The 26820-nt window shown below is 43.1% G+C and overlaps 1 protein-coding gene and 1 long non-coding RNA gene across 2 annotated transcripts; both read right to left on the bottom strand.

Annotated features, from left to right (window-relative positions):
• Window positions 1–97: 97 nt before the first annotated feature.
• On the bottom strand, window positions 98–22064 carry LOC139838009 (uncharacterized). Its single transcript, XM_071827360.1, has 3 exons — window positions 20165–22064; window positions 752–1647; window positions 98–109 (listed from the first exon to the last, which is right to left on the bottom strand). The coding sequence occupies exons 1-3, from the start codon at window positions 22062–22064 to the stop codon at window positions 98–100; spliced, it is 2808 nt and encodes a 935-aa protein (XP_071683461.1).
• A 1026-nt stretch (window positions 22065–23090) lies between these two features.
• On the bottom strand, window positions 23091–26349 carry LOC139838490 (uncharacterized). The gene is made up of 3 exons (XR_011755455.1): window positions 25950–26349; window positions 24645–24725; window positions 23091–23371 (listed from the first exon to the last, which is right to left on the bottom strand). It is a non-coding gene; the product is annotated as an uncharacterized lncRNA (long non-coding RNA).
• Between the last annotated feature and the right edge of the window lie 471 nt (window positions 26350–26820).

Here is a 26820-nt window from a genome sequence, read left to right as displayed (position 1 = left end):
CCTGCCGGTCAGATTTAGATAGGGTTTAGGTTAGGTTTCTTTTATTTTTCTTTCTCTCTTCTTTTCTTCTTTTTATTTTCTGTTTTTATTTTCTCCTCTAAAATAAAAACTGTTTTATTAAATGGAGGTAAGAAATGTTTGAATGAGAAGAGGAAAGAATATGAGAGAATTCACATACACATGTGATGAAGAAAGAAGGATAACATTAAAAGAGGAAAAAAATGCATGGAGTTAAAATAAATGTAAACTCCATGATTTTATGTACAAATTATTTGGGTGGTTTATAAACTAACCAAACCTTGGTATGGAGTATCTCCAAATCAGTTTCAAGTTGGTTAGCAAAGAGAAGTTAGGGTTGGTACCAAATTTCAGAAAATTTGGTCATGACCTTTTTGTTTTAGGGTTTAAGAGATGGGGAAGATGTATGGTGCTTTTCTTGGAACATCACAAGAGGAGGGGATGAACCAAGAAGAAGGAGGGAACAACAAGCAGCAAAGAAAAACCAAAAGCAAATGCAATTTTATAAAAGCCAAATGTGGTGATATGGATGAATGCAACATGATGGTATGACAACAATGCAAGAAAGTAAAAGGGATAAAGGTGTTACTCTTGGGATGTTACAAACGCCCCCCCTTGAAGGAATCGCGCCCCGAGATTCTCAGGAAGAAGAGAAAAAGGCCGGGTACTCGGAACGGAGTTGATCTTCACGTTCCCAGGTTGCTTCTTTATCGGAATGGTGCGACCACTGCACCTTGAGAAACTTGACAGAGTTGTTGCGAGTTCGACGTTCAGCTTCATCAAGAATCCGAACAGGATGCTCTTTGTAGGATAGATCTTCTTGGAGGTCAATGGACTCGTGATCAACTGCACGGCCCGGATCTTTGAAGCACTTCTTGAGTTGTGACACGTGGAAGACATCGTGCACTTTTGAGAGCTTCTCAGGAAGTTCAAGGAGGTAAGCTACTTCACCACGCTTTGCTAGAACCTTGAAGGGACCAATGTATCTTGGCGCCAGCTTGCCTTTGATACCAAAACGATGAGTGCCCCTCATTGGAGTAACACGGAGGTAGGCTTGATCACCAGGATGATAGATCATATCACGGTGTTTGCTATCATAATAGCTTTTCTGCCGAGATTGTGCTATCTTCAGATTGTCACGAATGATTCGCACCTTTTCTTCAGCCTCGTTGATGACATCGGGGCCAAAGATTTGCCTTTCACCAGTTTCAGACCAGTTCAGAGGTGTTCTGCATTTGCGACCATAGAGAGCTTCGAAGGGTGCCATGCCCAAACTGGCTTGATAGCTGTTGTTGTAAGAGAACTCAGCGAATGGAAGGCATTCTTCCCATTTCATGCCGAAGGAGATAACACATGCACGGAGCATGTCCTCGAGAATCTGATTGACTCTTTCGACTTGCCCACTCGTTTGTGGATGGTAAGCTGTGCAGAAGAGCAGATTAGTTCCCATAGCTTTCTGAAAGCTAGCCCAAAACCTGGAAGTGAAGATACTTCCGCGATCAGAGCTTATTTCCAAGGGAACACCATGAAGAGAGACGATCTTTGCGGTGTAGAGCTCAGCCAACTGACTAGCAGATATTGTCTCTTTGACAGGAAGGAAGTGAGCAACCTTGGAAAGACGGTCGATAACTACAAAGATAGCATCATTGCCTTTGCGAGACTTTGGAAAACCAGTTATGAAGTCCATCTCAATCTTATCCCATTTCCACTCAGGAATCTTCAGGGGTTGGAGGACACCGGCATGTCTCTGATGTTCCGCTTTGACTCGGCGACAAACATCACACTCTAAAACATATCGAGCAATGTCACTTTTCATCCTAGTCCACTGATACGTCTCCAACGTATCTATAATTTCCGATGTTCCATGCTTGTTTTATGACAATACCAACATGTTTTGTTCACACTTTATATCATTTTTATGCGTTTTCCGGAACTAACCTATTGACGAGATGCCGAGAGGCCGATTCTTGTTTTCTGCTGTTTTTGGTTTCAGAAATCCTAGTAACGAAATATTCTCGGAATCGGACGAAATCAACGCCCAAGTTCCTATTTTCATCGGAAGCATCCAGAACACCCGGGAAGGACCAGAGGGGAGCCCTGGGGGGCCCACACCACACCCCGGCGCGGCCAGGGGGGCCGCGCCCCCCTATAGTGTGGGCCCCCCAGAGACCCTCCGACTCCGATTCTTCGCCTATTTAAGCCGTCGTGACCTAAAACTTCGATACCAATTGACGAAACTCCAGAAAGACTCCAGGGGCGCCGCCACCGTGGCGAAACTCCAATTCGGGGGACAGAACTCTGTTCCGGCACCCTGCCGGGATGGGGAAGTGCCCCCGGAAGGCTTCTCCATCGACACCGCTGCCATCTCCACCGCCATCTTCATCACCGCTGCTACTCCCATGAGGAGGGAGTAGTTCTCCATCGAGGCTCGGGGCTGTACCGGTAGCTATGTGGTTAATCTCTCTCCATGTACTTCAATACAATGATCTCATGAGCTGCTTTACATGATTGAGATTCATATGAGTTTTGTATCACAATTCATCTATGTGCTACTCTAGTGATGTTATTAAAGTAGTTCTATTCCTCCTGCACGTGTGTAAAGGTGACTAGTGTGTGCACCGTGTGGTTCTTGTCGTAGGCTATGATCATGATCTCTTGTAGATTGTGGAGTTAATTATCATTATGATGGTATTGATGTGATCTATCTGGTTATGTTGATCTATCTTACACTATAAGGTTACTTAAATATGAACAAATTGTGGAGCTTGTTAACTCCGGCATTGAGGGTTCGTGTAATCCTACGCAATGCGTTCATCATCCAACAAGAGTGTAGAGTATGCATTTATCTATTCTGTTATGTGATCAATGTTGAGAGTGTCCACTAGTGAAAGTATAATCCCTAGGCCTTGTTCCTAAATACTGCTGAGTTACTACTGCTTGTTTACTGTTTTACTGCGTTAATACTGCTGCAATACTACCACCATCAACTACACGCCAGCAAGCTATTTTCTGGCACCGTTGCTACTGCTCATATATATTCATACCACCTGTATTTCACTATCTCTTCGCCGAACTAGTGCACCTATTAGGTGTGTTGGGGACACAAGAGACTTCTTGCTTTGTGGTTGCAGGGTTGCATAAGAGGGATATCTTTGACCTCTTCCTCCCTGAGTTCGATAAACCTTGGGTGATCCACTTAAGGGAAAACTTGCTGCTGTTCTACAAACCTCTGCTCTTGGAGGCCCAACACTGTCTACAGGAAAAGGAGGGGGAAGTAGACATCAAGCACTTTTCTGGCGCCGTTGCCGGGGAGGAAAGGTAAAAGGTACTCACACTCCGGATCTCGGCTACTAAGCTATTTTCGCCGTTGTAAGTACTCGAAGCTATTTCCTTTAGATCCTGCAATTGCATCTTTTTGTTTCTTGTTTACACTAGTTAGGCATAATGGAAAACAACAAAAAAAATTGGTGAGCTTTTTAGTCTTTTTCCTGATTTAGAATTGTTTGATGCGAAAATTAAAAAACCTATGGAACCTTATTTGCATGCTAGTAGCGATGTTATTAGTATGAATGCAATTACTGCTAATGCTATGAAGAAGTCTAAGCTTGGGGAAGCTAGTTTTTGTGATCTTTTTAGCTTCCCATCTTTAGGGGAGAAAATTTGTTCTGATAATGCTTTATCTCCCATATGCGATAACTCTAATGATGCTTCTGATATTTTGAATCCACCTGCTGAAAGTATTCCGTATAAAATACCTATGAAAATTATTGAACGTGTTATGGACAATCACTATAAAGGGGATGGAACTGTCCATCCTAGAGATCATTTACTGTTTTTGCACGAATTATGCGGGTTATTCAAGTGTGCAGGTATCTCTATGGATGAAGTGAAGAAGAAGCTATTCTCCGTTTTCTTTGTCGGTAAAGCGGCGCATTGGTATAAATTGTTGGAGAATAGGCATTCTCTTGGTTGGGAGGAAATTGCATCTCTCTTTTATTCTAAATTTTATCCTCCGCATGAAGTGCATATTGATAGGAATTATATTTATAACTTTTATCCTCGTGATGGAGAGAGTATTTCTCAAGCGTGGGGGAGATTGAAATCTCTAATGCTCAAATGTCCCATTCATGAGCTCCCCCGTAATGTTATTGTTAATAATTTTTATGCGAGGCTTTCAGGACAACACAAGGACTATCTGGACGCGTGTTCGGAAGGATCTTTCACAAGCAAAGAGGTCAAAGCTAGGTGGGACCTTCTTGATCGGATTGAGGACAACGCTGAAGGATGGGAGAACGACAAAGGTAAGGAGTCAGGTATAAATTATGATTATGAATGCATTGAAGCTTTTATGGATACCGATAAATTTCGAAATATGAGTGCTACTTATGGTCTTGACTCTCAAGTTGCTGCAAATCTTTATAAAGCCTTTGCTTCTCATTTTGAATTGCCTAAAAATAATTTTGATAAGTATCATGAACCTTTTAAAGAGGCTTGCATGAAGAATGAAATTGTTGTTAATTATTGCAATAAGCATGCTCAAACTCCTAAAAATGCTATTTCTTATAAGCATGTTAATTTTTGTGGAATACATAGACCTTGTGGAATTAATCAAATCAAAGATGAATATTGTATCCATCATGCTAATGAAAAAACTAGAAAGTGGTTTAGGGCTCTAGATGATCTTGGTAAAAAAGTTTGTGCCCTCTATCCTTTTATTTGTGAAGTTTGCCATGAAGTGGGTCATTTTAATTTTCAATGCTCCTCCAATGATAATTTGAACCCAATGAGTGCTGCAAATTTGTATTGTGATGATGAAATTTCTCCTAATCAGCATGATGAACTTACTTTATTTTTGGGGTGTGAAGAACTATCGAGAAAAATCTCCTTGTTACATATGAGTGATCTTGATATTGATGATGTCCTGCATGGGTGTTTTTCTTATTGCATTGATAATAGCCATACAAATACTTACATACAAAGTATTTTAGAAGATGACACCTTGCCAAAATATGATAGGACCGCTGTGTGTTTTCAACTAATTAATGAAAAGGAGGGATCCTCCCAAGTTTCTTCTATTGTTTCTGAAAGTAAATCAGGTTATGCGGACAAGCCACCCTTCAAGCCTCTTCCTCCTGAAGAAGGGAACGAGGAGAAGGAAGAGAAGAAGAAGAAGGGAAAGAAGAAGAAGAAGAAGAAGAAGGAGAATAAAAAGAAAGAGGTAACGGCGTATCCCCGCGTGAATGAGATAACGCTAGGTAACCGTAAGTATGTTGCTCCTAATGATTATTGTGATAATGAATCTGAATATGATGATCTTCCTATGCCCTTTACATACATTAGCAATCATGATTTGAATGAGCACACTACTTTTGATATCGCAAATCTCTGGGAAACTAATTCTGAAAATGATGATGATAATAATTGCCATAATGTCATTACTATCCATGCTTCCTCCCATAATGATATAGAAAGCTCTAAGCTTGGGGAAGAGGTGTTTGCAAATCCTTTAGCTACTGGTCATTATGTTCTTGATACATCTCCTTCTAATAACAATAATGGTGTGGACATAGATAAACCGATTGTGAAGGATAACTATTCTATTTCTTATGATGACACTATGCCTCCGATCTCTAATGATTATTATAAAGAATGCTATGATATAGGTTCTAACTATCCTTATGAAACTTGTCATAGTCATGATTGGATTACCAAAAACAATTCCCTTAATAGGCAACTTGTTTACCATGTTCAAATTCTTGATAATAATCTTGCTCCAATTACTATTAATGAGAATAACTCTTCTTATGCCAAATTTAATGATACTTCTATGCATATGAACCATGATAAGAATGTTTTAAGTGATGGGTATATTGTGGATTTCATCAATGATGCTACTGAAAGTTATTATGAGAGAGGGAAATATGGTCGTATGCATCTTAATAATATTAAGTTTCCCCTCTTTATGTTGAGAATCTTGAAGTTACTCGTGTTTTATCCTCTTATGCTTGTCACTTTGTTCTTCATGAATTCATTTGTGTACAAGATTCCTCTTCATAGGAAGCATGTTAGACTTAAATTTGTTTTGAATTTGCCTCTTGAAGCTCTCATTTGCTTCAAATACTATTTCCCGCGAATGGATTATTAAAACTGCTGAGCCCATCTTAATGGCTATAAAGAAAGAACTTCTTGGGAGATAACCCATGTGTTATTTTGCTACAGTAATTTGTTTTTATTTTGTGTCTTGGAAGTTGTTTACTACTGTAGCAACCTCTCCTTATCTTAGTTTTGTGTTTTGTTGTGCCAAGTAAAGCCGTTGATAGAAAAGTAAGTACTAGATTTGGATTACTGCACAGTTCCAGATTTTTTTGCTGTCACGAATCTGGGTCCACCTCCCTGTAGGTAACTCAGAAAATTAAGCCAATTTACGTGCATGATCCTCAGATATGTACGCAACTTTCATTCAATTTGAACATTTTCATTTGAGCAAGTCTGGTGCCATTTTAAAATTCGTCAATACGAACTGTTCTGTTTTGACAGATTCTGCCTTTTATTTCGCATTGCCTCTTTTGCTAGGTTGGATGAATTTCTTTGATCCATTAATGTCCAGTAGCATTATGCAATGTCCAGAAGTGTTAAGAATGATTGTGTCACCTCTGAATATGTTAATTTTTATTGTGCACTAACCCTCTAATGAGTTGTTTCGAGTTTGGTGTGGAGGAAGTTTTCAAGGGTCAAGAGAGGAGGATGATATACTATGATCAAGAAGAGTGAAAGCTCTAAGCTTGGGGATGCCCCGGTGGTTCACCCCTACATATTCTAAGAAGACTCAAGCGTCTAAGCTTGGGGATGCCCAAGGCATCCCCTTCTTCATCGACAAATTATCAGGTTCCTCCCCTGAAACTATATTTTTATTCGGTCACATCTTATGTGCTTTTCTTGGAGCGTCAGTATGTTTCTTGTTTTTGTTTTTGTTTGAATAAATGCTTGTGTGGGAGAGAGACACGCTCCGCTGGTTCGTATGAACACATGTGTTCTTAGCTCATAATATTGATGGCGAAGGTTGAAACTGCTTCGTTAATTGTTATATGGTTGGAATTGGAAAATGCTACATGTAGTAATTGCTATAATGTCTTGGGTAATGTGATACTTGGCAATTGTTGTGCTCTTGTTTAAGCTCTTGCATCATATACTTTGCACCTATTATTGAAGAAATACATAGAGCTTGTTAAAATTTGGTTTGCATGAGTGGTTTCTCTAGAGTCTAGATATTTTCTAGTGAGGTGTTTGAACAACAAGGAAGACGATGTATAGTCTTATAATGCTTGTAATATGCCTTTTATGTGAGTTTTGCTGTACCGGTTTATACTTGTGTTTGCTTCAAACAACCTTGCTAGCCTAAGCCTTGTATCGAGAGGGAATACTGAAGGAGATATGCCCTAGAGGCAATAATAAAGTGGTTATTATTTATATCTTTATGTTTATGATAAATGTTTATATATCATGCTAGAATTGTATTAACCGAAACATTAGTACATGTGTGATATGTAGACAAACAAGAAGTCCCTAGTATGCCTCTTAAACTAGCTTGTTGATTAATGGATGATTAGTTTCATAATCATGAACATTGGATGTTATTAATAACAAGGTTATGTCATTGTGTGAATGATATAATGGACACACCCAATTAAGCGTAGCATAAGATCTCGTCATTAAGTTATTTGCTATAAGCTTTCGATACATAGTTACCTAGTCCTTATGACCATGAGATCATGTAAATCACTTATACCGGAAAGGTACTTTGATTACACCAAACACCACTGCGTAAATGGGTGGCTATAAAGGTGGGATTAAGTATCCGGAAAGTATGAGTTGAGGCATATGGATCAACAGTGGGATTTGTCCATCCCGATGACGGATAGATATACTCTGGGCCCTCTCGGTGGAATGTCGTCTAATGTCTTGCAAGCATATGAATGAGTTCATAAGAGACCACATACCACGGTACGAGTAAAGAGTACTTGTCAGGAGACGAGGTTGAACAAGGTATAGAGTGATACCGAAGATCAAACCTCGGACAAGTAAAATATCGCGAGACAAAGGGAATTGGTAATGTATGTGAATGGTTCATTCGATCACTAAAAGTCATCGTTGAATATGTGGGAGCCATTATGGATCTCCAGATCCCGCTATTGGTTATTGGTCGGAGTGAGTACTCAACCATGTCCGCATAGTTCTCGAACCGTAGGGTGACACACTTAAAGTTGGATGTTGAAATGGTAGCACTTGAATTATGGAATGGAGTTCGAATATTTGTTCGGAGTCCCGGATGAGATCCCGGACATCACGAGGAGTTCCGTTATGGTCCGGAGAAGAAGATTCATATATAGGATGTCATTTTATGTGAAATAAAATGTCGCGGAAGGTTCTATGGAAGGTTCTAGAAGGTTCTAGAAAAGTCCGGAAGAAACCACCAAGGAAGGTGGAGTCCACATGGGACTCCACCTCCATGGCCGGCCAGCCCTAGATGGGGTGGAGTCCCAAGTGGACTCCACCATAGGGGGCCGGCCACCCCCCACATGGGAGGTGGGAATCCCACCTTTGGGTGGGAGTCCTAGTTGGGCTAGGTTTCCCCCTCCTATGGAAGGTTTTGGTTTCGGGTCTTATTCGAAGACTTGGACACCAACACTTGGGATCCACCTATATAATGAGGGGCCAAGGGAGGGGCCGGCCACCCCAAGACCACAAGCTGGCCGCCCCCTTGAGTGGCCGGCCACCCTCCCAAACCCTAGCCGCCCCCTCTCCTCCATATTTCCCGCGTAGCTTAGCGAAGCTCCGCGGACTTCTTCACCGCCACCGACACCACGCCGTCGTGTTGTCGGATTCAAGAGGAGCTACTACTTCCGCTGCCCGCCGGAACGGGAGGTGGACGTCGTCTTCATCAACAACCGAACGTGTGACCGAGTACGGAGGTGCTGCCCGTTCGTGGCGCCGGAACCGATCGTGATCAAGATCTTCTACGCGCTTTTGCAAGCGGCAAGTGATCGTCTACCGCAGCAACAAGAGCCTCATCTTGTAGGCTTTGGAATCTCTTCAAGGGTGAGACTCGATACCCCCTCGTTGCTACCGTCTTCTAGATTGCATCTTGGCTTGGATTGCGTGTTCGCCGTAGGAAAATTTTTGTTTTCTATGCAACGTTATCCTACAGTGGTATCAGAGCCGTGTCTATGCATAGATGGTTGCACGAGTAGAACACAATGGTTTGTGGGCGTTGATGCTCTTGTTATCTTTAGTTTGAGTACTTTGCATCTTTATGGCATAGTGGGATGAAGCGGCTCGGACTAACTTTACATGACCGCGTTCATGAGACTTGTTCCTCGTTCGACATGCAACTTGTATTGCATAAGAGGCTTTGCGGGTGTCTGTCTCTCCTACTATAGTGAAGATTCAATTTACTCTTCTATTGAAAACATTAGTATCAACGTTGTGGTTCATGTTCGTAGGTAGATTAGATCTCTCTCGAAAACCCTAAACCACGTAAAATATGCAAACCAAATTAGAGATGTCTAACTTGTTTTTGCAGGGTTTGGTGATGTGATATGGCCATAATGTGATGATGAATATGTATGAGATGATCATTATTGTATTGTGGCAACCGGCAGAGCCTTATGGTTGTCTTTAAATTTCATGTTGAGTAGTATTTCAAAGTAGTTGTAATAGTTGCTACATGGAGGACAATCATGAAGACGGCGCCATTGACCTTGACGCTACGCCGACGATGATGGAGATCATGCCCGAAGATGATGGAGATCATATCCGTGCTTTGGAGATGAAGATCAAAGGCGCAAGAACAAAAGGGCCATATCATATCACATATGAACAGCATGTGATGTTAATCCTTTTTATGCATCTTATTTTGCTTAGATCGCGACGGTAGCATTATAAGATGATCCCTCACTAAAATCTCAAGATAATAAAGTGTTCATCCTTAGTAGCACCGTTGCCAAGTCTTGTCGTTTCGAAGCACCTCGTGATGATCGGGTGTGATAGATTCAATAAGTACATATGACGGGTGCAAGACAGTTTTGCACATGCGGATACTAAGGTGGCCTTGACGAGTCTAGCATGTACGTACATGGTCTCGGAACACGTGATACCGAAAGGTAGAGCATGAATCATATGGTTGATATGATGAACACTATGAGTGTTCGCCATTGAAATCACACCTTTTCTCGTGATGATCGGGTTTAGGTGCGGTGGATTTGGTTCGTGTGATCACTAAGACAATGCGAGGGATATTGTTTTGAGTGGGAGTTCACTTAGGTTTTTAATTATGTTGAATTAAAATTTGAACTCAATTTGTCATAAACTTAGTCTAAACTATTGCAAATATATGTTGTAGAGATGGCGTCCCCAATCAATTTTAATCAGTTCCTAGAGAAAGAGAAACTTAAGAGCAACGGTAGCAACTTCACCGATCGGTTCCGTCATGTGAGGATCTTCCTCTCTGGCGGAAATCTGCAATTTGTGCTTGATGCACCGCTAGGTGACCCTCCTGCAGAAGATGAATCCGATGAAGTAAAAGCTGTTTACGCGACTCGGAAAACTCGGTACTCTCAAGTTCAGTGTGCCATCCTGTGCGATGCAGGAATCCGATCTTCAAAAACGTTTTGAGCACCATGATCCTCATGAGTTGATGAATGAGCTGAAAGCTATATTCGAGACTCATGCGGCCGTGGAATGCTATGAAGCATCAAAACATTTCTTCAAAGTATGATGGAAGAAGGCAGCTCCGTTAGTGAGCACATGCTCGCCATGACCGGCATGCGAAGAAACTCGATGACTTGGGAATAGTGATTCCTAACAGACTGGGATTAATCGTGTCCTTCAATCACCGCCACCAAGTTACAAGAACTTTGTGATGAACTACAATATGCGAGAACATGAACAAGGAGTTACACGAACTCTTTGGCATGCTAAAAGCTGCTGAGATTGCGCTCAAGAAAGAGCACCACGTGTTGATGGTCAACAAGACCACCCGTTTCAAGAAACAGGGCAAGTCTAAGGGCAAATTCCAGAAGGGTGGCACGACAGCTGCCACGCCTCCTATGACACCTACGAACGGCCCTAAGCCTGATGCTGAGTGCTATTACTGCAAGGAGAAGGGACACTGGAAGCGTAATTGCTCCAAGTATCTGGCTGATCTGAAGAGCGGCCTTGTCAAGAAGAAGAAAGAAGGTATATTTGATATACATGTTATAGATGTTCATTTCACTGGTTCTCGTTCTAGTACCTGGGTATTTGATACTGGTTCGGTTGCTCATATTTGTAACTCGAAACAGGAACTAAAGAATAAACGACAACTGCTGAAAGATGAAGTGACGATGCGCCTAGGAAACGGAACCAAGCACAAAGAGATCGCAGTCGTCACACTTCCTCTACATCTACCTTCGGGATTAGTTTTAAGCCTAAATAATTGCTATTATGTACTGCGTTGAGCATGAACATTATATCTGGATCTTGTTTAATGCAAGACGGTTATTCATTCAAGTCTGAGAATAATGGTTGTTCTATTTTTATGAATAATATCTTTTATGGTCGAGCACCACAAAAGAATGGCTTATTTCTATTAGATCTCGATAGTAGTGATACACATATACATAACATTGATGCTAAGCGAATTAAACTTAATGATAATTCTACTTATATGTGGCACTGTCGTCTTGGTCATATTGGAGTGAAACGCATGAAGAAACTCCATACTGATGGATTACTTGAATCACTTGACTTTGAGTCACTTGATAGATGCGAAGCATGTCTAATGGGAAAAATGACAAAGACTCCATTTTCTGGTATGATGGAGCGAGCTACTGACTTATTGGAAATCATACATACCGATGTATGTGGACCAATGAGCGTAGCATCACGCGGTGGTTATCGTTATGTTCTAACCTTCACAGATGATCTGATTATTTTTTGGTATATCTATTTCATGAAACATAAATCCGAAACTTTCGAGAAGTTTAAGGAATTTCAAAGTGAAGTAGAAAATCAACGTAACAAGAAGATCAAATTTCTACGATCTGATCGTGGAGGTGAATATCTGAGTTATGAGTTTGGCATGCATTTAAAGAAATGCGGAATACTTTCACAATTGACACCGCCGGGAACACCTCAACGAAACGGTGTGTCCGAACGTCGTAATCGAACTCTCTTAGATATGGTTCGTAGTATGATGTCTCTTACTGATTTGCCGTTATCATTTTGGAGTTATGCATTAGAGACAGCCGCATTCACTTTAAATAGAGCACCATCAAAATCCGTAGAAACGACACCGTATGAATTATGGTTTAATAAGAAACCTAAGTCATCGTTCTGAAAGTTTGGGGTTGCGAAGCCTATGTAAAGAAGTTACAACCGGACAAGCTAGAACCCAAAGCGGAGAAATGCGTCTTCATAGGATACCCTAAGGAAACTATAGGGTACACTTTCTATCACAGATCCGAAGGCAAAATCTTTGTTGCTAAGAACGGAACCTTTCTTGAGAAAGAATTTCTCACTAAAGAAGTGACCGGAAGAAAAGTAGAACTCGATGAGATTGATGAATCTATACTCGTTGATCGAGTAGCGCGATCGGAAGTTGTACCTGCATCGCCTACACCGCAACGAGAGGAAGCTAATGATAATGATCATGAAACTTCGAACGAGGAAACTACTGAACCTCGCAGATCGACAAGGGAACGTGCCACTCCTGATTGGTATGATCCTTGTCTAAATGTCATGATTGTGGATAACAATGATGAGGACCCTGCGACGTATGAAGAAGTGATGATGAGCCCAGATTCCAACAAATGGCAAGAAGCCATGAAATCCGAAATGGGATCCATGTATGATAACAAAGTATGGACTTTGGTAGACTTACCTGATAGCCGAAAGGCTGTCGAGAATAAATGGATCTTCAAGAGAAAAACAGATGCTGATGGTAATATTACTGTCTATAAAGCTCGACTTGTCGCAAAGGGTTTCCGACAAATTCAAGGAGTTGACTACGATGAGACTTTCTCACCGGTAGCGAAGCTAAAATCTGTGAGGATTTTGTTAGCAATAGCTGCATTTTTCGATTATGAGATTTGGCAGATGGATGTCAAAACGGCGTTCCTTAATGGAGACATTGAGGAAGAGTTGTATATGGTACAACCCAAAGGTTTTGTCGATCCTAAAAATGCTAACAAAGTATGCAAACTTCAGCGTTCAATCTATGGACTGAAGCAAGCATCGAGAAGTTGGAACCGACGTTTTGATAAGGTGATCAAAGACTTCGGGTTTATACAGTGTCATGGTGAGGCCTGTATTTACAAGAAAGTGAGTGGGAGCTCTGTAGCATTCCTGATATTATATGTAGATGACATATTATTGATCGGGAATGATATAGAACTATTAAGCAGTGTTAAGGGTTATTTGAATAATAGTTTTTCAATGAAAGACCTTGGTGAAGCATCATATATATTAGGCATCAAGATTTATAGAGATAGATCAAGACGCCTAATAGGGCTATCACAGAGTACATATCTGGACAAGATTCTAAAGAAGTTTAGAATGGACGAAAGTAAGAAAGGGTTCTTACCTATGTTACTGTGCAAGGTATAGAGTAAAACTCAAGGACCGGCTACGGCAGAAGAAAGAGAAAGGATGTGTAACATCCCCTATGCCTCGGCAGTAGGATCTATCATGTATGCCATGCTATGTACTAGACCGGATATAGCACATGCTGTTAGTTTGACTAGCAGATATCAAAGTGATCCAGGAATGGAACACTGGACAGCGGTCAAGAATATCCTGAAGTACTTGAAAAGAACTAAGGATATGTTTCTTTGTTATGGAGGTGACCAAGAGCTCGTTGTAAACGGTTACAACGATGCAAGTTGGAACACTGATCCTGATGACTCTAAGTCACAATGCGGGTACGTGTTTATATTGAATGGTGCTGCGAAGCTGGGCAAGCTCGAAGCGGTGCACGGTGGCGAAGTCTTCAACAGAATCGTAGTACATAGCGGCTTCAGAGGCTTCATCGAAGCGGTATGGATGAAGAGGTTCATTGTAGAGCTCGGTGTGGTTCCTAGTGCATTGGACCCATTAATCATTTACTTGTGATAACATGGGTGCCATCGCCAATGCACAAGAGCCAAGGTCACACAAGAGGTGAAGCATATCAAGCTGCGTTACCACTCGATTCGCGAGTACATCGAAGATGGAGAAGTAAAGATTTGCAAAGTACACACCGATCTGAATGTAGCAGATCCGTTGACTAAAGCTCTCCCTAGGGCAAAGCATGACCAACACGAATGCCATGGGTGTTAGGTATATTACAATGTAATCTAGATTATTGACTCTAGTGCAAGTGGGAGACCGAAGGAGATATGCCCTAGAGGCAATAATAAAGTGGTTATTATTTATATCTTTATGTTTATGATAAATGTTTATATATCATGCTAGAATTGTATTAACCGAAACATTAGTACATGTGTGATATGTAGACAAACAAGAAGTCCCTAGTATGCCTCTTAAACTAGCTTGTTGATTAATGGATGATTAGTTTCATAATCATGAACATTGGATGTTATTAATAACAAGGTTATGTCATTGTGTGAATGATATAATGGACACACCCAATTAAGCGTAGCATAAGATCTCGTCATTAAGTTATTTGCTATAAGCTTTCGATACATAGTTACCTAGTCCTTATGACCATGAGATCATGTAAATCACTTATACCGGAAAGGTACTTTGATTACACCAAACACCACTGCGTAAATGGGTGGCTATAAAGGTGGGATTAAGTATCCGGAAAGTATGAGTTGAGGCATATGGATCAACAGTGGGATTTGTCCATCCCGATGACGGATAGATATACTCTGGGCCCTCTCGGTGGAATGTCGTCTAATGTCTTGCAAGCATATGAATGAGTTCATAAGAGACCACATACCACGGTACGAGTAAAGAGTACTTGTCAGGAGACGAGGTTGAACAAGGTATAGAGTGATACCGAAGATCAAACCTCGGACAAGTAAAATATCGCGAGACAAAGGGAATTGGTAATGTATGTGAATGGTTCATTCGATCACTAAAAGTCATCGTTGAATATGTGGGAGCCATTATGGATCTCCAGATCCCGCTATTGGTTATTGGTCGGAGTGAGTACTCAACCATGTCCGCATAGTTCTCGAACCGTAGGGTGACACACTTAAAGTTGGATGTTGAAATGGTAGCACTTGAATTATGGAATGGAGTTCGAATATTTGTTCGGAGTCCCGGATGAGATCCCGGACATCACGAGGAGTTCCGGAATGGTCCGGAGAATAAGATTCATATATAGGATGTCATTTTATGTGAAATAAAATGTCGCGGAAGGTTCTATGGAAGGTTCTAGAAGGTTCTAGAAAAGTCCGGAAGAAACCACCAAGGAAGGTGGAGTCCACATGGGACTCCACCTCCATGGCCGGCCAGCCCTAGATGGGGTGGAGTCCCAAGTGGACTCCACCATAGGGGGCCGGCCACCCCCCACATGGGAGGTGGGAATCCCACCTTTGGGTGGGAGTCCTAGTTGGGCTAGGTTTCCCCCTCCTATGGAAGGTTTTGGTTTCGGGTCTTATTCGAAGACTTGGACACCAACACTTGGGATCCACCTATATAATGAGGGGCCAAGGGAGGGGGCCGGCCACCCCAAGACCACAAGCTGGCCGCCCCCCTTGAGTGGCCGGCCACCCCCTCCCAAACCCTAGCCGCCCCCCTCTCCTCCATATTTCCCGCGTAGCTTAGCGAAGCTCCGCCGGACTTCTTCACCGCCACCGACACCACGCCGTCGTGCTGTCGGATTCAAGAGGAGCTACTACTTCCGCTGCCCGCTGGAACGGGGAGGTGGACGTCGTCTTCATCAACAACCGAACGTGTGACCGAGTACGGAGGTGCTGCCCGTTCGTGGCGCCGGAACCGATCGTGATCAAGATCTTCTACGCGCTTTTGCAAGCGGCAAGTGATCGTCTACCGCAGCAACAAGAGCCTCATCTTGTAGGCTTTGGAATCTCTTCAAGGGTGAGACTCGATACCCCCTCATTGCTACCGTCTTCTAGATTGCATCTTGGCTTGGATTGCGTGTTCGCCGTAGGAAAATTTTTGTTTTCTATGCAACGTTATCCTACAAATACTTCTCATGCATCCAAAATCCTTGAGCCAACCACTATGCCATTTGTGTCCACGATACCTACCTACTATGTGGTATTTCCTGCCATTCCAAAGTAAATTGCTTGAGTGCTACCTTTAAACAATTCAAAATTTATCACCTCTGATTTGTGTCAATGTTTTATAGCTCATGAGGAAGTATGTGGTGTTTAGCTTTCAACCTTGTCATTTACTTTTGACGGACTCTCATATGGACTAGTGGCGCATCCGCTTATCCAATAATTTTGCAAAAAGAGCTGGCAATGGGATTCCCAGTCCCAAATTAATTAACAAAAATAGACACTCCTCCATGGTATGTGATTGTTGGACGGCACCCGAAGGATTCGGTTAGCCATGGCTTGTGTAAGCAAAGGTTGGGAGGAGTGTCATCATAATAAACTAAAATAAAAAGGCACTCCTTCATGGTATGAGATTGTTGGCAGGCACCCGAGGATTCGGTTAGCCATGGTTTGTGAAAGAAAGGTTGGAGGGAGTGCCACCCAAAAATAAAATAATTCATGGGAGCCGCTCTTGGAAGTCCGGTTGGCGAGGTAGTTAGTGTACCCATTACCATTCATTGACAACAACAAACACCTCTCAAAACTTTACTTTTTATGCTCTCTATATGTTTTCAAAACCAAAGCTCTAGCACAAATATAGCAATCGATGCTTTCCTCTTTGAAGGACCATTCTTTTACTTTTATTGTTGAGTCAGTTCACCTATTTCTCTCCACCTCAAGAAGCAAACATTTGTGTGAACTGTGCATTGATTCTTACATACTTGCTTATTGCATTTGTTATATTGCTTTGCATTGACAACTATCCATGAGATATACATGTTACAAGTTGAAAGCAACCGCTGAAACTTAATCTTCCATAGTGTTGCTTCAATACCTTTACTAAGAATTTATTGCTTTATGAGTAACTCTTATGCAAGACTTATTGATGCTTGTCTCGAAAGTACTATTCATGAAAAGTCTTTGTTATATGATTCAATTGTTTACTCATTGCATTTACATTGTTTCGAATCGCTGCATTCATCTCATATGCTTTACAATGGTATGATTAAGATTATGTTGGTAGCATGTCACCTCAGAAATTATCTTTTATCGTTTACCTACTCGAGGACGAGTAGGAACTAAGCTTGGGGATGCTGATACGTCTCCAACGTATCTATAATTTCCGATGTTCCATGCTTGTTTTATGACAATACCAACATGTTTTGTTCACACTTTATATCATTTTTATGCGTTTTCCGGAACTAACCTATTGACGAGATGCCGAGAGGCCAGTTGTCGTTTTCTGCTGTTTTTGGTTTCAGAAATCCTAGTAACGAAATATTCTCGGAATCGGACGAAATCAACGCCCAAGTTCCTATTTTCATCGGAAGCATCCAGAACACCCGGGAAGGACCAGAGGGGAGCCCTGGGGGCCCCACACCACACCCCGGCGCGGCCAGGGGGGGGGGCCGCGCCCCCCTATAGTGTGGGCCCCCCAGAGACCCTCCGACTCCGATTCTTCGCCTATTTAAGCCGTCGTGACCTAAAACTTCGATACCAATTGACGAAACTCCAGAAAGACTCCAGGGGCGCCGCCACCGTCGCGAAACTCCACCCGGGGGACAGAACTGTTCCGGCACCCTGCCGGACGGGGAAGTGCCCCGGAAGGCTTCTCCATCGACACCGCTGCCATCTCCACCGCCATCTTCATCACCGCTGCTACTCCCATGAGGAGGGAGTAGTTCTCCATCGAGGCTCGGGGCTGTACCGGTAGCTATGTGGTTAATCTCTCTCCATGTACTTCAATACAATGATCTCATGAGCTGCTTTACATGATTGAGATTCATATGAGTTTTGTATCACAATTCATCTATGTGCTACTCTAGTGATGTTATTAAAGTAGTTCTATTCCTCCTGCACGTGTGTAAAGGTGACTAGTGTGTGCACCGTGTGGTTCTTGTCGTAGGCTATGATCATGATCTCTTGTAGATTGTGGAGTTAATTATCATTATGATGGTATTGATGTGATCTATCTGGTTATGTTGATCTATCTTACACTATAAGGTTACTTAAATATGAACAAATTGTGGAGCTTGTTAACTCCGGCATTGAGGGTTCGTGTAATCCTACGCAATGCGTTCATCATCCAACAAGAGTGTAGAGTATGCATTTATCTATTCTGTTATGTGATCAATGTTGAGAGTGTCCACTAGTGAAAGTATAATCCCTAGGCCTTGTTCCTAAATACTGCTGAGTTACTTTGCTTGTTTCTTTGTTTTATGCGTTAATCTTCGCAATACTACCACCATCAACTACACGCCAGCAAGCTATTTTCTGGCACCGTTGCTACTGCTCATATATATTCATACCACCTGTATTTCACTATCTCTTCGCCGAACTAGTGCACCTATTAGGTGTGTTGGGGACACAAGAGACTTCTTGCTTTGTGGTTGCAGGGTTGCATAAGAGGGATATCTTTGACCTCTTCCTCCCTGAGTTCGATAAACCTTGGGTGATCCACTTAAGGGAAAACTTGCTGCTGTTCTACAAACCTCTGCTCTTGGAGGCCCAACACTGTCTACAGGAAAAGGAGGGGGAAGTAGACATCATCCACCAATAGGTAGACTTGATATCGAGATACATCTTTGTGCTGCCAGGATGGATAGAAAGAGGAGTGTCATGAGCTTCTTTGAGAATGAGGCTTCTGAGGTTTGTATCCTTCGGAACAACGATTCGATCTTGGAAGAAGAGAGTTCCTTGATCGTCGATAGAGAATGACTTGTACTTGGGCTTGTGCATGTTCTCTTTGATGTTTTTGATACAACCATCTCTTAACTGTCCGGTTCGTATCTTATCTTCAAGAGTTTGCGTGATCACCAAGTTTGCAAGGTAGCCTTGGGGAACAAGCTCAAGATTCAATTTCCTGAATTCTTCATAAAGAGCAGGTTGACTTTCTTGAATCATGAGGTTGTTGCAATAGGACTTGCGACTAAGGGCGTCAGCCATGACATTAGCTTTGCCTGGAGTGTAGTTGATAGACAAATCAAAGTCCTTGATGGTTTCCATCCATCTCGTTTGACGGAGGTTCAAGTTGGGTTGGGTGAAGATGTATTTGAGACTCTTGTGGTCGGTGAAGATCTCACATTTGTTGCCCAACAAGTATTGGCGCCATGTTATTAAAGCATGTAACACAGCTGCAAGCTCAAGATCATGTGTGGGATAGTTGAGTTCATGCTTTTTCAACTGGCGAGAAGCATACGCCACAACTTGACGTTCTTGCATGAGGACAGCGCCTAAACCATGAAGAGAGGCATCACAGAATATCTGGAAAGGTTTAGAAGTATCTGGAAGAACAAGGACAGGTGTGGAAGTGAGCTTCTGCTTGAGGAGGTCAAAGCTTTCTTGGCATTGAGGAGACCAAAGGAACTTCTTGTCTTTCTTCAGGAGATCTGTAAGAGGCTTGGCGATCTTTGAGAAATTCTCAACAAAGCGGCGGCAGTAACTTGCCAAACCGAGGAAACTTCTCACTTGCTTGACATTCTTCGGAGGAAGCCATTCAACGATTGCCTTGACGGTTTCAGGATTGACAGCGATGCCTTTTCCCGAAACGACATGGCCAAGATAGACGACTTGAGGAAGCCAGAATTCGCATTTGGAGAACTTGGCATAGAGGCGATGTTCACGAAGCTTCATGAGGATGAGGCGAAGATGCTCTTCATGCTCCTCATTGGACTTGGAGTAGACAAGGATATCATCAAGATAGACCACCACAAACTTGTCGAGGTACTCCATGAAAATGTAGTTCATCAACCGAGAGAAAGTGGCAGGAGCATTAGTGAGGCCAAAGGACATGACGGTGTATTCATAGAGGCCATAGCGAGTTTTGAAGGCTGTCTTGGGTACATCCTCCTTGCGGATTTTGATTTGGTGATAACCGCTTCTCAAATCCATCTTAGAGAACACAGTTGCACCCGCAAGCTGATCAAATAGCTCATTGATGCGAGGAAGAGGATATGTATTCTTGATCGTTTTCTCATTGAGAGGACGGTAGTCAACCACCAATCGATCAGTTTTATCCTTTTTCTTGACGAAGATGGTAGGACATCCCCATGGAGAAGTGCTTGGCTGAATGAAACCAAGTTTTTGCAACTCGTCAAGCTGCTTCTTGAGTTCAGCCAACTCATTGGGACCCATTTTGTAAGGCCTCTTGGAGATAGGAGCCGTTCCAGGTTCTAGTTCAATGACGAACTCAACAGCCCTGTCAGGTGGCATACCCGGAAGTTCTTCAGGAAAGACGTCAGGAAAGTCGCAAACCACCGGTATAGACTCAAGTTCCGGAAGAGAGCTAGGATTCAAAGCGAAGAGCTGAACAGAAGGTGTCTCAGAAGGTGAATAGACTATGTGGCCTGTCGAAGTAGGAAGGGAAACTGAATGCTTGGCACAATCAATAACAGCTTTGTTGGCCTTCAACCAATCCATGCCGAGAATGACATCAATGTCTGAACTGCCAAGAGCTATGAGTGAAGCAAGAAACATACAGCTTCCGATGAGAATTTGATTCCCATGGCTTATCTTGGAAGTTGTCATTTGTGCACCAGGAGATACGACCATGAGCTTCTTGGGCAAAGGAACCAAAGGCAACCCATGAGATAGAGCAAACTTTTGAGACACAAAGGAAAGTGCTGCTCCGGTATCAAACAGAACTTTTGCTGAAATCGAGTTCACAGGAAGAACACCAAGCACGATGTCAGGTGCCCTTTTAGCTTGGACAGCTGTGACATTGTTCACCCATACACTTCTCGTACCAGGCTTATTATTATAGTTGAAAGCCTTGGGTTGTTGTTTCAGAAGCTTGTTTTGAGGGCAGTGGATTGAAACATGACCTGGTTCACCACACTTGAAGCATGCATTAGACGAAGGCCGAGGAACCATTGGTCTTGCAAGAACTTCAGAACTAGGCCTTTGCTGAGCATCAACACGGTGACTTTGCTTAGCTTGATTTTCAGACCTTTGCTGAACTTGAGAGCCCCTTGGAACAACAGCAGGGGTGGGAGGGCGGGAAACAAAACCACTCGGTTTAGGCATGTAGGTGGGTTGTGCAGAAGCAACATAAGGAACCCAAATCCTACGTTTCCGAGGAGGCATAGCCGCTGTTGAGGAAGAAGCTACCTCACGAGAGCGCTTGCGAGACTCTTCTAGCACTGCACGACCATACTCTTCTCGAAGCGCTGTGTTAACGAGCTCCTCGAAGGTATTGCACTTGACCAGGAGTATAGCATACTTGATCTCTGGATTCAGGCCTTTGCGAAACATGGCTTGCTTTTTGGCATCCGTAGATACCTCATCTCCAGCATAACGAGCCAGTTTTAAGAAAGCATCTCTATAAGCCAGCACAGTGTTGCTGCCTTGAGAAAGGTTGCAGAACTCTTCTCGCTTTCTCTCCATGATGCTGTCAGGGATGTGATGACGCTTGAAGAGCAGCTGAAACTCCTCCCATGTAGTGATTGCATCTGGTGCTTTCATCAGCAGATGATTGTCCCACCATGCAGCTGAAACTCCACGAAGAAGATATGTCACATAAGGAACACGGTCCTCATCAGCCACATGTGTCACACTAATGGTCTTGTTCATCTCGCGTAACCAATCATCAGCATCAATTGGCTCTGCGGTGACATCAAAAGTGCGCGGGTTGAGCTGGAGAAACTCTTGAATAGTGACACGTGCATTGCCACCATTGATTTTGTCTTGGCTTATCTGCATCTGATTTAGGACTTGCGCCATTTTAACCAGAGCTTGGTCCACTTCAGGTGGAGGAACATCTTCACCACTCTCCATTCTGAGTAAGGACACCAAGGTTAGCGCAATCATGGATAATGAAAAACCCAATATTAGTGCTTAACGGGAACTTCAGAAGATAACAAGAGACATGACAAGGCTATCATCAATGTACAAGAATTCAAGCACACGAGAGCTATCCATAGCATGTAGAAGGTTAGAACGATAGCAACAAGAATATTTCACAAATCTCGCAAGATAGTGATATGTAGCTATACAGAATTTTAGCAGTAACAAGTGCCAATAAATTGGGTCGTGTGAGCACTTGTTATGCATATTGGAAGAGAACAACAAGTAAAGAGCTTGACGAAACAACTCCGGAGAAGGAAGGTTGATGTATGCACCGGAACAAGGAAGTGGTCGAGATAGCACCAACACAACGGAGAGAGCATGTTGGCATGAAAATACCAACATTGCAACGGAACAGATTATATGTGGAGATTGACAGCAGATGATATTGAAGCAACCATAGTACAGAAAAGTTTCAAAAACACATTTTTCCCTATGGCACTATGGTTTCCCCGAACACGTCCAAGCCTAGGTGAAACAAGATAAGAATAGAGTAAAACCGTTGCTCTTCCTCACCAGAGGGTGGGTGGGTGGGGTAAGAAATAAAATGAATTCCTACTCTCGCGCATAAAATTTTCCTATGTAGCTACTAAAATATGAGTTTCTAGACACAACTTCGTCCGCTGCAAGGGCTCCTAAAGGCAGTCCTGCTCTGATACCAAGTCTGTAAGCCCCAGGAGTAGGAAAAACCCAGAGCGCGCAGGTAAGAGGGGTTTATGTGCATGAGGTCACTACAAAGGACCGTGAGGTCGCCTCGCATTCCCAAGCATATGGGTAGGCCAAGCAACAGCTCGACACGCCCATGCACACAACACCCACCTCAAAGGCTCACGATAGGCTTTCCAAGCCTGAGTGCTTCACCTTCCTGTGCACTTCACACATACACACACTGTGCACAGGATACGAGGGTAGAATACAGCTTGAATATCACAACATGACTATGTACGACACAAAAGATGGAAATAAGGTTCATATATATAGCAACGCTCTAATGAGCAAGATCCAAATGACACTCAGAGGACACATGTCCCAACATTACATCATACATAAGATAGCCAAATGGTCTGGGTACAGACAAGAACCAAATGGGACTAAGAGTCCTGAAGATAATCAAGCAGTGTTTCCATAACCAACAAGCCACATGCTGCTGCCTTAGGAACGATCCTGCTACGCAACGAAGTCGTCATCCGTGAACTCATCAAAGTAGCCACCTGCGTACTGCTCATCATCTGTCGTACCTGTTTGTCGAAAAGCGGGTTCCGGAAAAAGAGGGAGAAAAACGAGGGTAAGTACCAATGGCACGTACTTGCGAGACAAGACCAGCTATGCTTGCTGGTGGGCGGTGTAAACTTCGCCCGGCTATATGTGGGGTTTAGCGGCAGCAAAGCAACTAACCAATAGAGACACGCTACAACATTCGTCTATCAGAGAAGGTGAGGGAGCGCATAATCTAGCAGTTCTATACTCTGCAAACAAAACCCAGCCAATGCGACTCCCCTTCGCCAAGAGGTGTTGCAAAGGCACTCACACTTTTGAAAAAGTTTTATTAGCAAATTATTAACAACAGGCAATAAGGTGTAAGTTGTTCTATGATCGAGTTAAACATCTCCAAGTCGTCCATAACCGCGGACACGGCTTATCGATAAGATTTCACCCTGCAGGGATGCACTACTGTACCCATACACGCATGTCCGACTCCACAAGCAAGGGTTTTGAGAAAACTTGCCAGCGAAACCTCGCATCACAACCCCTCCCTTCACCACAGACCAAGTCCAAGAAGCCACCTAACTAGGTTAAACCCGTACCGAAGTCCGGCGAAACTTCGAGGCGGACCTAGCTATGTGCGACTGCGTGCTAGGTGGACAGTGCCCATCGGGATGACCACTTCGCAGTGGCACCGCAACCTACGAGCGTGCAAGAGACAACGGGGTTACAAGGCACACAGCTTCCCCAAAAGAAACTCCATAACATCGGACCACAAAGAAACAAGCTTGCACGCCCGGGAGAAACAAAACGTTACGAACTAGTTGTGGCACTTGGACAGTGGAAGCAGTTCCGGTAATAGGTCGAGGGGGGCCCCAGTGAAACCTCCCACGTGTGGTTAGTGCGCTCAGTCTTGGATCAGAAAACAAGAACTCATCCTAATTATAAAATTGGACACAAGTGAGCCATGGTAAAACCAAAATATACAGTTGACCCACCGATGCCTCTTCTTATCCATTTTAATATTATCATTAGGGTGAGCCATGAATATCTCCAACAACAGATACAGCAAGTAAACAACTACCCAACAAGATATCCCGAACATTTCGAGATATCAACAAAACCCTAAACTCGCCTACGACTCGCGAAGCTGGCAAACAACAAACAATGGGTAGGGCGAGGAGGTGTAATTTGGTTATATAGGGTAACAGGTGGAATAGGACACGTGACACAACAGAATCGCAACATAGCGATAGCAATAGATCAAAAGAGCATGAAAATGTAAAATAGGTGAAGGGGTGGGCTCGCCTGTCCGATCAGAGGTAGAAGCACTAACACGATCCTCCAGAGGGAACTCGTACTCCTGCTCGTACTGCTCTGCGTCGGCGTCTACTCGAGAAGGACCAAATAGCACATACAAGGAAGTAATAGCACAAATCAATACAAGTGCAATGCGCAATATGATGCATGATGACATGGCAAGATGATTTGTGCAAGATTTCATGTATAGCAAAATTAAGTGGGGTGCTCAAAGTAGCATAGAAATAATGGAACACCCTCACATAACATTTAGTTCAAGTTTTGCAATTTTAATTTGATCGAACCAGAGATGATGTCAATGATGCATGACATGATGATATTTGAAATCCTCATGTTTTTCTGATGCATTTCGATATAAAGTTTGTCAAATTCGAAGTTGTAGAGAGGAAGGTATGATCTATGCATTAATTATCAATTTTAGTCCAGATTTGAAAATGGGCACAATTTTAGTTGTTCAAAAGTTGGAACAAAAATTAATAGATGGATAGATCATGTTTTTCTGATACTCCAGCATATAAAGTTTGTGTGATTTGGATTTTGGAAAATGCAATTTTAAAACGTTTGAAAATAGGCAGGGGCAAAAATTTGATGAACAACAGTTGTGCAAAAAGGGGTTTTTAATCCTGTGCCGGCCAGGATTTGAACGCAGGCCGAGCTGGGCAAGGATCAGAGGTGGTGACAGTGTGCTGCTGTGAAGGATTTGTACAAAAACAGGGTTCAAACAAAGTGAAGTATTGTACCACGGTTAACTGAATACTGACAGTGGAAACTGAAAAACGAACAGCTGTGTTTCCTGTAGATGCGTTTCTGCACAGTTTTTAAAGTTACAAGTGCGACAGATCTGGCGTTGCTAGGTGAGGCTCTGAAGTAGTTGAGCAAGGATGTACCAGGATTTGATTGTGACAGAGAGGTGGCAATTTGGTGCACTTTCGTGGCTACGGCGATCGTCGGAAAACGGGTACACGTCGCAGAGAGAACTGCGAGATCTGGGAACCAGTTTCTGGTCCCAACTTCGAGCGACGATGGCGACAGAATTACTGCGAATCAGAGGAAGTTGTGAACATGAAAGTTGTAGCCCTTTGTCGTGGCTTTGCAACGGTGCAAAGATCTCGCACTGAGGTGGCCTGTACCGGCGGTGAGATGCGTCGAAAGACAGGGTGCTGTGAGATGGAAAAACTGGGCGTTTTTATGTGGACTCGATCTCGTTTTTCGTTTTCTTGCATCTCTTCCTCGAACCAGGTGCATGGGGCAAGCAGGGGAGATAGAAGAGGTGTGGCTGCTGTTGATGCTCACCTCGGTGGTGTCGTCGACGAGAAGAAAGAAGCGGCGGAGGAGCTGCCGGCGTCGTGGAAGAAAAGACCGGGTAGATGTTGGCGACGGCGTCGATGAACTCGGCCTGCTGCTGCTCACAAGGCTCCAGGGAGGAGAGGAGGGCGGCGTGGTTCTCCTACACGCTCAGGTCACAGAGGAGGTAGTCATGGCATCGAAGTGGTGGCCGGCGGCGTGGTGTTGCTGCAGAAGTTTTTGTGGCCGGGATGGAGAGGATGGTGGCGGCGGCTTGCTTTGGAGGAGGAGGAAGATGGTAGGGTTAGGTCTGGGCTGTTGGTGTTGCTTAAGAGAGGGGCATGGTGGCCGGTGGATGAAGAGGAGAGGTGGCGTGGAGCTACCAGGGTGATATGGCCTGATATGGGGGGTTATCCTCACATGTAAAGTGAGGGAGAGAGAGAGGGTGTTTGCTATATTTGGGAAGAGAGAGAGATGGCCGGGTGAGATGAGAGATGGGCCTGCCGGCCAGATTTAGATAGGGTTTAGGTTAGGTTTCTTTTATTTTTCTTTCTCTCTTCTTTTCTTCTTTTTATTTTCTGTTTTTATTTTCTCCTCTAAAATAAAAACTGTTTTATTAAATGGAGGTAAGAAATGTTTGAATGAGAAGAGGAAAGAATATGAGAGAATTCACATATACATGTGATGAAGAAAGAAGGATAACATTAAAAGAGGAAAAAAATGCATGGAGTTAAAATAAATGTAAACTCCATGATTTTATGTACAAATTATTTGGGTGATTTATAAACTAACCAAACCTTGGTATGGAGTATCTCCAAATCAGTTTCAAGTTGGTTAGCAAAGAGAAGTTAGGGTTGGTACCAAATTTCAGAAAATTTGG

The sequence above is a fragment of the Lolium perenne genome, chromosome 3 (genome assembly GCF_019359855.2).
Source record: "Lolium perenne isolate Kyuss_39 chromosome 3, Kyuss_2.0, whole genome shotgun sequence".
In the NCBI taxonomy this organism is placed as follows: domain Eukaryota; kingdom Viridiplantae; phylum Streptophyta; class Magnoliopsida; order Poales; family Poaceae; genus Lolium; species Lolium perenne.
Note: the sequence above shows the minus strand (reverse complement) of the source record. Positions and strands in the feature narration are given on the sequence as shown.

Bases quoted from the DNA above. Each gene is read 5' to 3' on its own strand.
- LOC139838009 (XM_071827360.1), bottom strand. From the start codon at position 22,064: ATGGAGAGTGGTGAAGATGTTCCTCCACCTGAAGTGGACCAAGCTCTG. The intron at 1,648-20,164 runs GTTATCACCAAA...CTATCTTTGTAG, and splicing joins TAAGATGGATTTGAGAAGCG to TTATCGACCGTCTTTCCAAG.